This window comes from Neofelis nebulosa, chromosome 6 (assembly GCF_028018385.1).
Source record: "Neofelis nebulosa isolate mNeoNeb1 chromosome 6, mNeoNeb1.pri, whole genome shotgun sequence".
Taxonomy (NCBI): Eukaryota; Metazoa; Chordata; class Mammalia; order Carnivora; family Felidae; genus Neofelis; species Neofelis nebulosa.
Genome location: NC_080787.1, coordinates 71662400 through 71680238, shown reverse-complemented (window position 1 = coordinate 71680238; position 17839 = coordinate 71662400). Strand labels below are relative to the sequence as shown.

The 17839-nt window shown below is 37.5% G+C and overlaps 1 protein-coding gene across 2 annotated transcripts in view; it reads left to right on the top strand.

The window, feature by feature from the left end:
• Nucleotides 1-17839, top strand: part of FILIP1 (filamin A interacting protein 1) — a 303731-nt gene that overhangs the window by 53899 nt on the left and 231993 nt on the right. For both annotated transcript variants that reach the window (XM_058734498.1, XM_058734499.1), the window contains exons 4-5: nucleotides 1458-1579; nucleotides 2035-2177. In XM_058734498.1, coding sequence (XP_058590481.1) covers nucleotides 2055-2177 — 123 coding nt within the window. In that variant the 5' untranslated portion in view covers nucleotides 1458-1579; nucleotides 2035-2054. The remainder of the gene's footprint in view (nucleotides 1-1457; nucleotides 1580-2034; nucleotides 2178-17839) is intronic.

Here is a 17839-nt window from a genome sequence, read left to right as displayed (position 1 = left end):
AGTTGTCAAAGGTCTATATCTGGGGAAGGAGCATTTCTTACAGAAAACATTTAATAGGAATTGATGTCTCTGTTTTGTGTGCCTTCCCCATATCTACTAACCATATTTATTGTAGACCTGTTAACATTTTGAGTTTTTTTGTTTGTTTCGTTTTCCTTTTTCACTTCTGCACCTTGTGCACAAGGACAGCTTGCTTAATGGCCTTGTCATCTAGCAGACATAAAATTAGGCAATAACAAGAGTTAACATTTATTTAGCATTTCTATGCTTTTAATTTTTAAAAAAATTGTTAAAATATTTATTTTTGAGAGAGAGAGAGCGCGAGTCAGGGAGGGGCAGAGGGAGAGAGAGGGAGACACAGAATCTCCAGCTCTGAGACACAGCTCTGAGGCTCCAGGCTTTGAGCTATTTGCACAGAACTTGACCTGGGGCTTGAACTCGGGAGTGGTGAGATCATGACCTGGGCTGAAGTCGGATGCCTAACTGACTGAGTCACTCAGGTTCCCCCTTTTTATTATTTAAAAAAATTTTTTAACATTTATTTTTTATTTTTTTGAGAGACAGAGACAGGGTGCAAGCAGGGGAGGTGCAGAGAGAGGGGAACACAGAATCTAAAGCAGGCTCCAGGCTCTGAGCTGTCAGCAAAGAACTTGATGTGGGCCTTACGAACTGTGAGATCATGACCTAAGTCAAAGTCAGATGCCCAACAGACTGAGCCACCCAAGTGCTCCTGCTTTTTCTTTTATTAACTTATTTACTTCTCATAGCAACTCTAGGGAGCAATGCTAATGTTCTTTTTTTTAATAAAAATGATTAGATGGAAGATGGTATTGACAATGAATCTTAGGCAGTAACGTAACAATGATTATATAAATTATTTGGTCTACCAAATACCCTAAGTACCAGCTCAGCATTTTTTTAGTCAAAGAGCTTATGCGTTTTATTTATTTATTTATTTATTTATTTATTTATTTATTTATTTTACCACTTGGTGTCAGAGTTGTACTATTTGAATATATTGTTAAAAAAAATTTTTTAAATGTTTTGTTTATTTTTGAGAGACTGAGAGAGACTGAGCATGGGTGGGGTGGGGGGTACACATAGAGAGAGGGAGGCACAGAAATCAAAGCAGGCTCCAGGCTCTGAGCTGTCAACACGGAGCTGGACATGGGGCTTGAAGTCATGAGCTGTGAGATCATGACCTGAGCTGAAGTTGAATGCTCAACCGACTGAGCCACCCAGGCACCCTTTGAACATATTGTTTTATTTGGAAATCTTTTGGGGGTTTAGTTGTGTGTTTTAAGTTTTTTGCTGTTTTTTTTAAGAATTTGTTAAAAAACAAATGTGTGTGTGTGTTTTGTTTTTTTGTTTTTTGCTTTTTGTTTTTTTGTTTTTTGTTTTTGGAATTCACTGAGGGAGAGAAAATGTTTCTCTTTGTCTTTCTTTGATATTTTTAGGTTAAACTGTATCTGCTACCAAATCAGAAGAAAAGGTTCCTGCCATGAGAAGTACACACAGACTTTCTAAGAGAAGTCCTGGAGGCTCAAGGAACTTTTTCTAATCTTTCCAGGAGATGGGAGTAAGTTAGTCTCTCAGATTAATCTGCTATACAGGAACAAGCTGAATACTTCTCCTTCCTAGTGGAATCCAAGAGCATTTACCTCTCAAGGCTTATGACAAACAGATCTCTAATTGATGGGAGAAGTAGGATATAATTTTTTTTAAGTTTATTTATTTATTTTGGTGGGGGGCAGAGAGAGAGAGAGAGAGAGAGAGAGAGAGAGAATCCCAAGCAGGCTGCATGCCTCACATGGGGCTTGATTTCACAAACTGTGAGATCATGACTTGAGCCAAAATCAAGGGTAGACGCTTAATGGACCGAGCCACTCAGCTGCCCTGAGAGGTGGGATAAATACTGGATGAAAGAATCAAGCATTTAAAATATGAAGACAGTGCTAAATGATGACCAGAAGTAATTGATTAATTCATTCAACAGAGATTTATTGATGTGTTATAATGTACTTCTCTTCCCAGCCCACCCTTGGCTTCTTTCTATGCCAGTGTTCCTCACACATCCTGGATTTGACAAACACAGGGAAAAAATTGCCTGTTATAGAGAATCTCAGTCCAGACTTATTACAGGGAAAAGAATCATCTTGGTGCTCAGAATACTCCAGGTATTTTTTTTCTTTTTCTAAAATTGTGGTAACATAGACATAACATAAAATTTATTATTTTTGATATCAAGATATTCTTAAAATTTGACTATTAGTTTTAAGGGTTTTGCTGTGAAATTTTAACGAAAATGGAGGGTTTTTTTTACATGAGCAAACTTTTTTTTTAATGTTTATATTTATTTATTTTGAGAGAGGGAGAGAGAGAGAAAATACTAGCAGGGGAGAGGTACAGAGAGAGGGAGAGAGAGAATCCCAAGCAGGCTCTGTGCTGATGTGGGGTTTGAACTGGCAAACTGTGAGATCATGACCTGAACCAAAGTTGGATGCTTAACTGACCAAGCCACCCAGGTGCCCCAAGAGGCCCATTTTTATATGTACTAACAAATTATTTAAACATTTTTGATGGTCTACATATATGTCTGTTCTTTAGATTCTTCTTTGAACCATTTGTAACATCTTTATGGCTCCCTCATAAATCATTGAGTTAAATCTTTGATATATGTGTTAATTTTTATTTGTATAATAGTCATAAGTTTACCTTTGAAAAAATAATCCCTAACAGTTTTGGTGATCCGCGATGACCAATTACAAAGCCAGGTAAACTGCATTGCTAAATAAGCATACCTCATGGGTTACATAATTTCTCAATGCCCTTGCTGTCCATAAAATGTTTTAACCTTCAAGATTCAGCAGAAGAAGAACATAGGTTGAATGAACTGATGAGAAATTTATATTTTATTATTATTTTTAAAAAATGTTTATTTATTTATTTTTTTTTCAATATATGAAATTTATTTTCAAATTGGTTTCCATACAACACCCAGTGCTCATCCCAAAAGGTTCCCTCCTCAATACCCATCACCCATTTTCCCTGCCCCCCCACCCCCCATCAACCCTCAGTTTGTTCTCAGTTTTTAAGAGTCTCTTATGCTTTGGCTCTCTCCCACTCTAACCTCTTTTTTTTTTTTTTTCCTTCCCCTCCCCCATGGGTTTCTGTTAAGTTTCTCAGGATCCACATAGGAATGAAAACATATGGTATCCGTCTTTCTCTGTATGGCTTATTTCACTTAGCATCACACTCTCCAGTTCCATCCACGTTGCTACAAAGGGCCATATTTCATTCTTTCCCATTGCCACATAGTACTCCATTGTGTATATAAACCACAATTTCTTTATCCATTCATCAGTTGATGGACATTTAGGCTCTTTCCATAATCTGGCTATTATTGAAAGTGCTGCTATAAACATTGGGGTACAAGTGCCCCTATGCATCAGTACTCCTGTATCCCTTGGGTAAATTCCTAACAGTGCTATTGCTGGGTCATAGGGTAGGTCTATTTTTAATTTTTTGAGGCACCTCCACACTGTTTTCCAGAGTGGCTGCACCAGTTTGCATTCCCACCAACAGTGCAAGAAGGTTCCCGTTTCTCCACATCCTCTCCAGCATCTATAGTCTCCTGATTTGTTCATTTTAGCCACTGTGACTGGTGTGAGGTGGTATTTCAGTGTGGTTTTGATTTGTATTTCCCTGATTACGAGTGACGTTGAGCATCTTTTCGTGTGCCTGTTGGCCATCTGGATGTCTTCTTTAGAGAAGTGTCTATTCATGTTCTGGCCATTTCTTCACTGGATTATTTGTTTTTCAGGTGTGGAGTTTGGTGAGTTCTTTCTAGATTTTGGATACTAGCCAATTGTCTGATATGTCATTTGCAAATATCTTCTCCGATTCTGTTGGTTGCCTTTTAGTTTTGTTGGTTGTTTCCTTTGCTGTGCAGAAGCTTTTTATCTTCATAAGGTCCCAGTAGTTCATTTTTGCTTTTAATTCCCTTGCCTTTGGGGATGTGTCAAGTAAGAAATTGCTATGACTGAGGTCAGAGAGGTCTTTTCCTGCTTTCTCCTCTAGGGTTTAATGGTTTCCTGTCTCACATTCAGGTCCTTTATCCATTTTGAGTTTATTTTTGTGAATGGTGTGAGAAAGTGGTCTAGTTTCAACCTTCTGCATGTTGCTGTCCAGTTCTCCCAGCACCATTTGTTAAAGAGACTGTCTTTTTTCCATGGGATCTTCTTTCCTGCTTTGTCAAAGATGAGTTGGCCATACGTTTGTGGGTCTAGTTCTGGGGTTTCTATTCTATTCCATTGATCTATGTGTCTGTTTTTGTGCCAATACCATGCTGTCTTGATGATTACAGCTTTGTAGTAGAGGCTAAAGTCAGGGATTGTGATGCCTCCTGCTTTGGTCTTCTTCTTCAAAATTACTTTGGCTATTCGGGGCCTTTTGTGGTTCCATATGAATTTTAGGATTGCTTGTTCTAGTTTCGAGAAGAATGCTGGTGCAATTTTGATTGGGATTGCATTGAATGTGTAGATAGCTTTGGGTAGTATTGACATGTTAACAATATTTATTCTTCCAATCCATGAGCAGGGAATGTCTTTCCATTTCTTTATGTCTTCTTCAATTTCCTTCATAAGCTTTCTATAGTTTTCAGCATACAGATCTTTTACATCTTTGGTTAGATTTATCCCTAGGTATTTTATGCTTCTTGGTGCAACTGTGAATGGGATCAGTTTCTTTATTTGTCTTTCTGTTGCTTCATTATTAGTGTATAAGAATGCAACTGATTTCTGTACATTGATTTTGTATCCGGCAACTTTGCTGAATTCATGTATCAGTTCTAGCAGACTTTTGGTGGAGTCTATCAGATTTTCCATGTATAATATCATGCCATCTGCGAAAAGTGAAAGCTTAACGTCATCTTTGCCAATTTTGATGCCTTTGATTTCCTTTTGTTGTCTGATTGCTGATGCTAGAACTTCCAACACTATGTTAAACAGCAGCGGTGAGAGTGAACATCCCTGTCGTGTTCCTGATCTCAGGGAAAAAGCTCTCAGTTTTTCCTCACTGAGGATGATGTTAGCTGTGGGCTTTTCACAAATGGCTTTATGATGTTTAAGTATGTTCCTTCTATCCCGACTTTCTCAAGGGTTTTTATTAAGAAAGGTTGCTGAATTTTGTCAAATGCCTTTTCTGCATCGATTGACAGGATCATATGGTTCTTATCTTTTCTTTTATTAATGTGATGTATCACGTTGATTGATTTGTAAATGTTGAACCAGCCCTGCATCCCAGGAATGAATCCCACTTGATCATGGTGAATAATTCTTTTTATATGCTGTTGACTTCAATTTGCTAGTATCTTATTGAGAATTTTTGCATCCATATTCATCAGGGATATTGACCTGTAGTTCTCTTTTTTTACTGGGTCTCTGTCTGGTTTAGGAATCAAAGTAATACTGGCTTCATAGAATGAGTCTGGAAGTTTTCCTTCCCTTTCTATTTTTTGGAATAGCTTGAGAAGGATAGGTATTATCTCTGCTTTAAATGTCTGGTAGAACTCCCCTGGGAAGCCATTTGGTCCTGGAGTCTTATTCATTGGGAGATTTTTGATAACTGATTCAATTTCTTCACTGGTTATGGGTCTGTTTAAGCTTTCTATTTCCTCCTGATTGAGTTTTGGAAGTGTGTGGGTGTTTAGGAATTTGTCCGTTTCTTCCAGGTTGTCCAGTTTGTTGGCATATAATTTTTCATAGTATTCCCTGATAATTGCTTGTATCTCTGAGGGATTGGTTGTAATAATTCCATTTTCATTCATGATTTTATCTATTTGGGTCATCTCCCTTTTCTTTTTGAGAAGCCTGGCTAGAGGTTTATCAATTTTGTTTATTTTTTCAAAAAGCCAACTCTTGGTTTCATTGATATGCTCTACAGTTTTTATAGATTCTATATTGTTTATTTCTGCTCTGATCTTTATTATTTCTCTTCTTCTGCTGGGTTTAGGGTGTCTTTGCTGTTCTGCTTCTATTTCCTTTAGGTGTGCTGTTAGATTTTCTGTTTGGGATTTTTCTTGTTTCTTGAGATAGGCCTGGATTGCGATGTATTTTCCTCTCAGGACTGCCTTCGCTGCATCCCAAAGCGTTTGGATTGTTGTTATTTTCATTTTCATATGTTTCCATATATTTTTTAATCTTCTCTAATTGCCTGGTTGATCCATTCATTCTTTAGTAGGGTGTTCTTTAACTTCCATGCTTTTGGAGGTTTTCCAGACTTTTTCCTGTGGTTGATTTCAAGCTTCATAGCATTGTGGTCTGAAAGTTTGCATGGTATGATCTCAATTCTTGTATACTTATGAAGGGGTGTTTTGTGACCCAGTATGTGATCTATCTTGGAGAATGTTCCATGTACACTCGAGAAGAAAGTATATTCTGTTGCTTTGGGATGCAGAGTTCTAAATATATCTGTAAAGTCCGTCTGATCCAATGTATCATTCAGGGCCCTTGTTTCTTTATTGACCTTGTCTTTAGATGATCTATCCATTTCTGTAAGTGGAGTGTTAAAGTCCCCTGCAATTACCACATTCTTATCAATAAGGTTGCTTATGTTTGTAATTGTTTTATATATATATATATATATAATGTATATATAATTGCTCCTGTATTTGGTGCATAGACATTTATAATTGTTAGTTCTTCTTGATGGATAGATCCTGTAGTTATTATATAATGCCCTTCTTCATCTCTTGTTACAGCCTTTAATTTAAAGTCTAGTTTTTCTGATATAAGTATGGCTACTCCAGCTTTCTTTTGACTTCCAGTAGCATGATAAATAGTTCTCCATTCCCTCACTTTCAATCTGAAGGTGTCCTCAGGTCTAAAATGAGTCTTTTGTAGACAGCAAATAGATGGGTCTTGTTTTTTTATCCATTCTGTTACCTTATGTCTTTTGGTTGGCACATTTAGTCCATTTACATTCAGTGTTATTATAGAAAGATATGGGTTTAGAGTCATTGTGATGTCTGTAGGTTTCATGCTTGTAGCGATGTCTCTGGTACTTTGTCTCACAGGATCCCCCTTAAGATCTCCTATAGGGATGGTTTAGTGGTGACGAATTCCTTCAGTTTTTGTTTGTTTGGGAAGACCTTTATCTCTCCTTCTATTCTAAATGACAGACTTGCTGGATAAAGGATTCTCGGCTGCATATTTTTTTCTGTTCACCACATTGAAGATTTCCTGCCATTCCTTTCTGGCCTGCCAAGTTTCAGTAGAGAGATTGGTCACGAGTCTTATAGGTCTCCCTTTATATGTTAGAACACGTTTATCCCTAGCTGCTTTCAGAATTTTCTCTTTATCCTTGTATTTTGCCAGTTTCACTATGATATGTCATGCAAACGATCAATTCAAGTTATGTCTGAAGGGAGTTCTCTGTGCCTCTTGGATTTCAATGCCTTTTTCCTTCCCCAGATCAGGGAAGTTCTCAGCTATTATTTCTTCAACTACACCTTCAGCACCTTTCCCTCTCTCTTCCTCCTCTGGAATACCAATTATGCGTAGATTATTTCTCTTTAGTGCATCACTTAGTTCTCTAATTTTCCCCTCATACTCCTGGATTTTTTTCTCTCTCTTTTTCTCAGCTTCCTCTTTTTCCATAATTTTATCTTCTAGTTCACCTATTTTCTCCTCTGCCTCTCAATCCGAGCTGTGGTCATCTCCATTTTATTTTGCAGTTCATTTATAGCATTTTTAAGCTCCTCCTGACTGTTCCTTAGTCCCTTGATCTCTGTAGCAATAGATGCTCTGCTGTCCTCTATACTGTTTTCAAGCCTAGCAATTAATTTTATGACTATTATTCTAAATTCACTTTCTGTTATATCGTTTAAATCCTTTTTGATCAGTTCGTTAGCTGTTGTTATTTCCTGGAGATTCTTTTGAGGGGAATTCTCCCATTTCGTCATTTTGGATAGAACTGCAGGGCACTTCCCCTCTGCCCTCTTGAATAACTTGTGTTGGTGGGCAGGGCCGCAGTCAGACCTGATGTCTGCCCCCAGCCCACCACTGGGGCCACAGTCAGACTGGTGTGTGCCTTCTCTTCCCCTCTCCTAGGGGCGGGATTCACTGTGGGGTGGCATGGCCCGTCTGGGCTACTTGCACACTGCTAGGCTTGTGGTGCTGAGGATCTGGCATATTAGCTGGGGTGGATGGGCAAGGTGCACAGGGGCGGGAGGGGCAGGCTCAGTTCGCTTTTCCTTTGGTGATCTGCTTCAGGAGGGGCCCTGCGGCACCGGGAGTGAGTCAGACCTGCCAGAGGGATGGATCCGCAGAAGCATGGCGTTGGGTGTTAGCGAGGTGCAAGCAAGTTCCCTGGCAGGAACTGGTTCCCTTTGGGATTTTGGCTGGGGGATGGGTGAGGGAGATGGCGCTGGTGAGCGCCTTTGTTCCCCGCCAAGCTGGGCTCTGTCATCCGGGGCTCAACAACTCTCCCTCCTGTTGTCCTCCAGACCTCCTGCTCTCCGAGCAGAGCTGTTAACTTATAACCTTCCAGATGTTAAGTCCCGCTTGCTGTCCGAACACTCTCCGTCCGACCCCTCCACTTTTGCCAGCCAGACTCGGGGTCTCTGCTTGGCCAGCGGGCTGCCCCTCTGCCCTGGCTCCTTCCCGCCAGTCCGTGTAGCGCGCACCACGTCTCCGCCCTTCCTACCCTCTTCCGTGGGCCTCTCATCTGCACTTGGCTCCAGAGAATCCATTCTGCTAGTCTTCTGGTGGTTTTCTGGGTTATTTAGGCAGGTGTGGGTGGAATCTAAGTGGTCAGCAGGACGCGGTGAGCCCAGAGTCCTCCTATGCCGCCATCTTCCTCCCCTCAAACGAGAAATTTTGTTTTTAAATGAAATAATAGAATATCATTGTTTTCATGTTCTACTTACTGGACATAGGAGGAAACTCTTTATCTCTCTTCTTAAAGATAGGGTTAGCCCTATCTCTAATTCATAATTTATTAGATTGTGCTGTTGTAAGTTAAATGAAATGAAATATTTAAAAATGATATCTGATCCTCATGGACACCCTATTTGAATTAAAAACTTACTGAGAACTAAAACTATAAGACTAGTAGAAGAAAACATAGGTAGGGAATCTTTATGACTTTGGATTAGGCAATGGTTTCTTAGATATGACATCAAAAACACAAGCAATAAAAGAAAAAATACCTAAGTTGGAGTTTATCAAAATTAAAACTGATTGTGATTTCAAGGACCCAAAAAAGTGAAAAGACAATCCAAAGAAAGGGAGAAAATATTTGTAAATCATACATCTGATAAAGGTCTAATTATCCAGAGTATAAAAATTTTCTTACAACTCAACAATAAAAAGTCAACCCAATTACAAATAGACAAAAGATCTGAATAGACAGATATTTCTCCAAATGTGATATATAAATGGCTATTAAAGATGTTCAGTATGATCAACATCAATATTGGGGAAATGCAAATCAGATTTACTATACGGTACCACTTCACACTCACTGGATATAATAAAAAAGACAGATAATGACAAGTGTTGGTGATAATATAGAGGAATTGGAACCATCATGCTCTGCTGGTGGGAATGTGAAATGGTGCATCATTGGAAAACAGTTTGGAAATTCCTTGAAAAGCTAAACATAGAGTTATAAAATGACCTAGAAATTCTACCCCTAGGTATATACCCAAGAGAAATGAAGACAACTGTACATACAAACACTTGGGTACAGGTATTCATAATAGTGTTATTCATAATAGTGAAAAAGTAGAAACAGCCTAAATGTCCATTAATTGATGAATGGATAAGCAAAATGTAGTATATCTATGCAATGGTATATTCAGCTACATGAAAAGGAAATATGGATTCATGCTACAACAAGATGAACTTTGAAAATATTATGGTAAATATTGTGGTAAAGTCAGACAGAGCAAGCTACATATTATATGATTCAATTTATATAAAATGTACAAAATAGGCAATATTTAGAAACAGAAGCAGATTAGTTGTTGCCAGGGGCTGGAGGTGAGGGAAAAGGAGAGCAAGTACTAATAGATAAGGTGTTTCTTTTTGGAGTGATGAAAGTATTATGGAATTAGATGGTGGTGATGGTTGCACAACTTTGTGAATATCCAGAGCTGCTGAATCGCATATTTTGAAATAGCATATATATGACTTATATCCTCCCCCCCCCAAAAAAATAAAATAAGGTTAAAAAATGCAATAAAAACTTTACTGAATCTCCTTACTTTTCATGGAAAAATATTGTTTGCATGTATTTGATAAGAATCTATTCTCTTGGAGTGCATGGCTGGCTCAGTTGGTAGAATATGTGACTTTTGATCTTGGGGTCATGAGTTCGAGCCCCATATTGGGCACAGAGATTACTTAAAAATAAATAAATAAACGACCATACTTAGAAAAAAAAAAGAAGAAGACTATCCTCTTCTTTTTCTTTTTTTTAGGTGGGCTGCATGCCCAACTTGGGGCTTGACCCTATGACCCTGAGCTCAATAGCCACATGTTCTACCAAATAAGCCAGCCAGTCACCCCCATCCTCTTCTTTACCAGAATGTAATTAGACAAATTATGCAACAAAGGCCCTAGCTAGAATGTCATTTTTGAAAATGATGCTTACTTAATCAAGTATGATAAGCCACTTTAAGGAAAATAAGTTAACTTTATTTATGGAAGAAATGCCTACAAAACCCTCCAAGGAAACTTAGCTTTGTGCCTAGTTTATAGTATCCTAAGTCATAGTTGATAAGGAAGGTTACTTAGGCCGGGAACCTAAGATAATATTTGGGACCTCAAGAAAGAGATTCACCGAACTCATAGATACTGCAGGTGTAATGTGGTAAAAAAAAAAAATTTCCTGGGCTTTGTTTCATAGTTTCAGGATAGCAAAAGAGAGGCTTTTAGAAGTTCAGTTCAAGATTCCTTATGAAAACTTCCAGGCAGAAGTTAATGTGGTGGTCTTAGTACTGTTCAATACCATATGACTACAGATTTGTGAAGCAATCTCAAGGAGGCCTGTAAGGTTAATTAATACTTGTTGCATCTTTATAAATAATTAAGCCAAAACTACTGAGACTAGCTCTTTTTTATGTGTACAAAAATAAATTTTGAGATTATTATGATTATAAAGGGGGCAAGGGAGATCGTTAGAGAAAATCTTTGAATTGGGCAAAAAAAAAAAAAGAGATTACTGGGTTTATTTTCAATAAATACTAGGTGTTGTCTAGTGTACCTTCCCAAGTTATCTTTTTCTACAGGGTTTTTCACCTTTTCTTTTTTAAATAGTGTTTATTTATCTATTTTGAGAGAGAGGGAGAGAGTGAGCACAGGGGAGGGGCAGAGAGAGAGAGAGAGAGAGAATCCCAAGCAGGCTCCATGCTGTCAGTGCAGAGCCCCATGCATAGCTTGAACCCACAAACCATGAGATCATGATCTGAGCTGAAATCAAGAGTTGGATACTTAACCAACTGAGCCACCCAGGCACCCCCACCTTTTATTTTCTTTAAATGAGCGATTTCACAACTCTGCAATTTTAGAAAACAGCAATTCAAATATATTTTTTAAATCACAAATAAGAGGGGAGAAGTAACAACAAACATCACAGAAATCTAAACAATTATAAGAGAATATTACAAAAAAACCTGTATGCCAACAAATTGGACAACTAGAAGAAATGGATAAAATCCTAGAAATGTATAACTTACCAAAACTGAGACAGCAAGAAATAGAAAATTTGAACAAACTGATTACCAGCAAAGAAATTGAATCAGTAATCAAAAAACTCCCAACAAACAAAAGCCCAGGACCAGATGGCTTCACATATGAATTCTACAAAACATTTAAAGAAGAGTTAATATCTATTCTCCTCATACTATCCCAAATAGTAGAAAGGGAAGGAAAACTTCCAAATTCATCCTATGAGGCCAGTATCACCCTGATACCAAAACCAGATAAAGACACCACAAAAAAAGGGAACTACAGTCCATTATCTGTGATGAATGTAAACAACAAAAATCCTCCACAAAATATTAGCAAACTGAATCCAATAATAAAAAACTATTTAAAAATTTAATACAATTAATAAAATAATTATTCACCACAATTAAGTAGGATTTATTCCTGGGTTGCAAAGGTGGTTCAATAGTTTCAAGTCAATCAAACAAGATGTCACATCAATAAGAGAAAGGATAAGAACCATATGATCATTTCAATAGACTCAGAAAAGCATTTGACAAAGTACAACATCCATTCTTGATAAAAACCCTCCATGTAACAAAGGCCATATAGGAAAAACCTATAGCTAACATCATCCTCAATAGGGAAAAACCATGACCCTTTCCCCTAAGGTCAGGAACAAGACAAGGATGTCCATTCTCAGCACTTTTATTCAACATCGTACTGGAAGTCCTAGCGACAGCAATCAGACAATAAAAAGAAACAAAACGCAACCAAATTGGTAAGGAATAAGTAAAACTTTCACTTTTTGCAGATGTCATGGTACTATATCTAGCAAACCCAAAAGACTCTACCCAAAAACTGCTAGAATTGATAAATGAATTCAGTAAAGTCACAGGATACAAAATCAATGTTAAAAAAGCTGTTGCATTTCTATACACCAATAATGAAGCATCAGAAAGAGAAATTAAGAAAATAATCCCATTTACAATTGCACCAAAAGTAATAAGATACTTAGGAATAAACCTAACTAAAGAGTTCAAAGACCTGTATTCTGAAAACTATACAGCACTGGTGAAAGAAACTGAAGATGATACAAAGACATAGCAAGATGTCCCATGCTCATGGATTTGAAGAAAAATATTGTTAAAAAGTCTATACTACACAAAGCAATCTACAGATTTAATGCAATCCCTTCCAACATACCACTAGCATTTTTCACACAACCAGAACAAACAATCTTAAAATTTGTATGGAACCACAAAAGATCCTGAATAGCCAAAGCAATTTTGAAAAAGAAAAAGCTGGAAGCATCACAATTCTGGACTTCAAGTTATATTACAAAGCTGTAGTAATCAAAACAGTATGGTATTGGCATGAAAATAGACATATAGATCAACAGAACAGAGTATAGAACCCAGAAATAAACTCACAATTATATGGCCAATTAATCTTTGATAAAGCAGGAAAGAATATCCAATGGGAAAAAGACAGTCTCTTCAACTAATGGTGTTGGGAAAACTGCAACATGCAAAAGAATGAACCTGGACCACTTTATTACACCATACACAAAAATAAATTCAAAATGGATTAAAGACCTAATTGTGAGACCTGAAACCATGAAAATCCTAGAAAAGAGCACAGGCAGTAATTTCTCTGACATTAGCCATAGCAACTTTTTCCTAGATAAGTCACCTGACACAAGGGAAGCAAAAGCAAAAATAAACTATTGGGACTACATCAAAATAAAAAGCTTTTGCACAGTGAAGGAAATGATCAACAAAACCAAAAAGCAACCTGTGGAATGGGAGAAGATATTTTTAAATGACATATCCGATAAAGGGTTTAGTATCCAAAATATATAAAGAACTTATAAAACCCAATACCCAAAATCCAAAAAATCCAATTAAAAAATGGGAAACATGAACAGATGTTTCTCCAAAGAAGACATACGGATGTGGGAATGCAAGCTGGTGCAGCCACTCTGGAAAACAGTATGGAGGTTCCTCAAAAAACTAAAAATAGAACTACCCTACAACTCAGCAATTGCACTACTAGGCATTTACCCACGGGATACAGGTGTGCTGTTTTGAAGGGACACATGCACCCCTATGTTTATAGCAGCACTATCAACAATAGCCCAAATATGGAAAGAGCCCAAATGTCCATCGATGGATGAATGGATAAGGAAGATGTGGTTTTATATATATATACAATGGAGTATTACTTGGCAATCAAAAAGAATGAAATCTTGCCATTTGCAACTATGTGGATGGAACTGGAAGGTATTATGCTAAGTGAAATTAGTCAAAGAAAGACACAAATCATATGACTTCACTCATATGAGGACTTTAAGAGACAAAACAGATGAACATAAGGGAAGGGAAACAAAAATAATGTAAAAACAGGGAGGGGGACAAAACAGAAGAGACTCATAAATATGGAGAACAAACTGAGGGTTGCTGGAGGGGTTGCGGGAGGGGGGATGGGCTAAATGGGTAAGGGACATCAAGGAATCTACTCCTGAAATCATTGTTGCACTATATGCTAACTAATTTGGATGTAAATTTAAAAAAATAAAAAATAAAATTAAAAAAAATGACAGATGGCTGACACATGAAAAGATGCTCAACATCACTTATCATCAGGGAAATGCAAATCAAAACAACAATGAGCTATCACCTCACCCCTGTCAGAATGCTTAAAATAAAAAACACAAGAAACAACAGATGTTGGTGAGGATGTGGAAGAAAAACAAAACAAAACAAAAAAACCCCTCTTGCTCTGTTGGTGGGAATGCCCACTGGTGCAAGCACTCTGGAAAACTGTATGGAGTTTTCTCAAAAAGTTAAAAATAGAACTACCCTATGATCCAGCAATCACACTAGTGGGTATTTACCCAAAGAAGATGGGTAACACTAATTTAAAGGTATACATGCATCCCTATGATGCAGCATTATAGCAGCATTATTTACAATAGCCAAGACATGGAAGCAGGCCCTGTGTCCGTTAACTGATGAATGCATAAAGAAGATGTGGTTTATACACACAGTGGGATATTACTCAGCCATAAAAAAAGAATGAAATCTTGCCATTTTCAACAACATGGATGGAGCTAGAGAATATAACGCTGACACAAGTCAGTTAAAGACAAGTATCATATGATTTCACTGGTGTGGAATTTCAGAAAGAAAACAAATGAGCAAAGGGGAAAAAGAGACAGAGAGAGAGAAAAACCAAGAAACAGACTCTTAACTAAAGAGAACAAACTAATGATTATCAGAGGGAAGGTGGGTGAGGGGATAAGTCAAATAGGTGATAGGAATTAAGGAATGCACTTGTGGTGAGTACTGGGTGATTAAAATAAACTTAAAAAATTTTTTTTTTCTAGTAGAGGTCAATTTTGCATCTATTAGTGAATTCATTTTAGCATTTTTTAAAAAAAGACTTTATTTTTAAGTAATGTCTACATTCAACGTAGGGCTCGAAGCCACAGCCCTGAGATCAAGAGTCGCATGCTCCACCAACTGAGCCAGCCAGGTGCCCCCATTTCAGCATTCTTGATTGCTTATATGGATGCCTGCTCTTTGGCTTCTCCTTTGAACTGGTTGTAACATCTTAATAATTCTCTCATTAATTAGTATGTTAAGTGAAATATTTGATACATATTTATTGTACATATTTGCACAAGAGTCATGATTTTACCTTTGTCACAATGTGCTGGGACAATGAATTAGAAAATCTTTTTTTTTCTTTCTTTTTATTGAGCATAGTTGATGCATGTTACAGTAGTTTCAGGTGTACAGCATAGTGATTTGACAAGTTTATACATCATGCTATGCTTTCTGCAAGTGTAGCTACCATCTGTTATCATATAATGCTATTACAGTATTATTGACTGTATTTCTTATGCTATACCTTTTATTCCCATGACTTATTCATTCCATAACTGGAAGCCTATATCTCCCAATCCTCTTTACCCAGAAAGTGTTTCTTTTGTCTTAAGTAATTGTTCGGGAATTGTGCTCTATGCTGGTAGAAGTTTATTCTAAGGAATGACTTTAGTAGGAATTATCTAGCAGTGTTGGAGGAGGAAAGTGCCATCTGTTCCTGTGATAGTACACACAAAAACCTGGGCACAAGTTAACTTTTGAGACATGAGATATAACCATGCTGGTATTAGCATGGTATTGGAGTGAAGTGCAGTTTGGTGCAGCTTGCGTGTTTAAGTTAGCAGAAGGAATATACTCAGTGGGAACTTCTTTGGGACCTTGAGTTGATCTAGTCCCAAAGCTGGCAGCACAGATATGTCATTCTTAACAAGCTTACATACCCATACATTTGATGGATTAGGCTATGATCCAGAAAATGTAAGATGCAAGAAAATGTTTGGTAAGAGATTGTTTACATTTTTCTGGTTAAAGAGGGAGATTAACACGTTTGAAGCAGGAATGTTTCCTACAGAGGGATTTTATTTTATTTTATTTTGTTTTATTTTATTTTATTTTTATTTTTTCACGAAAAAAAGATAATTTTTCATTTTATTTATTTAGAAAAATTTTTTAATATGAAATTTATTGTCAAATTGGTTTCCATACAACACCCAGTGCTCATCCCAACAGGTGCCCTCCTCAATGCCCATCACCCACTTTCCCCTCTCTCCCATCCCCCCATCAACCCTCAGTTTATTCTCAGTTTTTAAGAGTCTCTTATGCTTTGGCTCCCTCCCTCTATTTTATTTTCCTTCCCCTCCCCCATGGTCTTCTGTTAAGTTTCTCAGGATCCACATAAGAGTGAAAACGTATGGTATCTGTCTTTCTCTGTATGACTTATTTCACTTAGAATCACACTCTCCAGTTCCATCCACATTGCTACAAAAGGCCATATTTCATTCTTTCTCATTGCCAGGTAGTATTCCATTGTATATATAAACCACATCTTCTTTATCCTTTCATCAGTTGATGGACATTTAGGCTCTTGTTGAAATTTGGCTATTGTTGAAAGTGCTGCTATAAACATTGGGGTACAAGTGCCCCTATGCATCAGCACTCCTGTATCCCTTGGGTAAATTCCTAGCAGTGCTATTGCTGGGTCATAGGGTAGATCTATTTTTAATTTTTTGAGGAACCTTCACACTGTTTTCCAGAGCGGCTGCACCAGTTTGCATTCCCACCAACAGTGCAAGAGGGTTCCCGTTTCTCCACATCCTCTCCAGCATCTATAGTCTCCTGATTGTCATTTTAGCCACTCTGACCAGTGTAAGGTGGTATCTCAGTGTGGTTTTGATTTGTATTTCCCTGATGAGGAGTGACGTTGAACATCTTTTCATGTGCCTGTTGGCCATCTGGATGTCTTCTTTAGAGAAGTGTCTATTTATGTCTTCTGCCCATTTCTTCACTGGATTATTTGTTTTTCGGGTGTGGAGTTTGGTGAGTTCTTTATAGATTTTGGGTACTAGCCCTTTGTCTGATATGTCATTTGCAAATATCTTTGCCCATTCTGTCGGTTGCCTTTTAGTTTTGTTGTTTCCTTTGCAGTGCAGAAGTTTTTTATCTTCATGAGGTCCCAATAGTTCATTTTTCTTACAGAGGGATTTTAACCAAACAAAAGAAGTATAGAATGTTTTGGGGTAGGTGAAAGAGATTCTTGAATAGATTAAAGTTGGCTACTGGTTAAGAAAACAATACAAATTCCTGTACTGTTTGTGCTCATGGTCATTCTCTGGATCCTATACAACATAAAGTCTAAGGTTGGAGAGGGGAATGGAAGATAATGTTATACTGTACTGCTTTGGAGCTTTTGGTTGGGGATATTAATCAAAAGGTAATAAAATCAAGGTAACCTGAATAGAGCCTTTGTACTCAAAACTAATTCTGACAGAGAGGAGGACAGAAACTTTGGGAGGCGGTACATGATGTACAAGTAGCTAAAGGGTGGCAGGGTATTGTTTATGGAAGTAATTCTCAGAAGAATAAAGAGTTGATGAATTTGAACTTGTATTACTTTTTAAAAATTTTTTATTACAAAAATTTTTAATGCTTATTTATTTTTGAGAGACAGAGAGTGAGACAGAGTGCAAGCAGGGGAGAGGCAGAGAGAGAGGGAGACACAGAATCTGAAGCAGG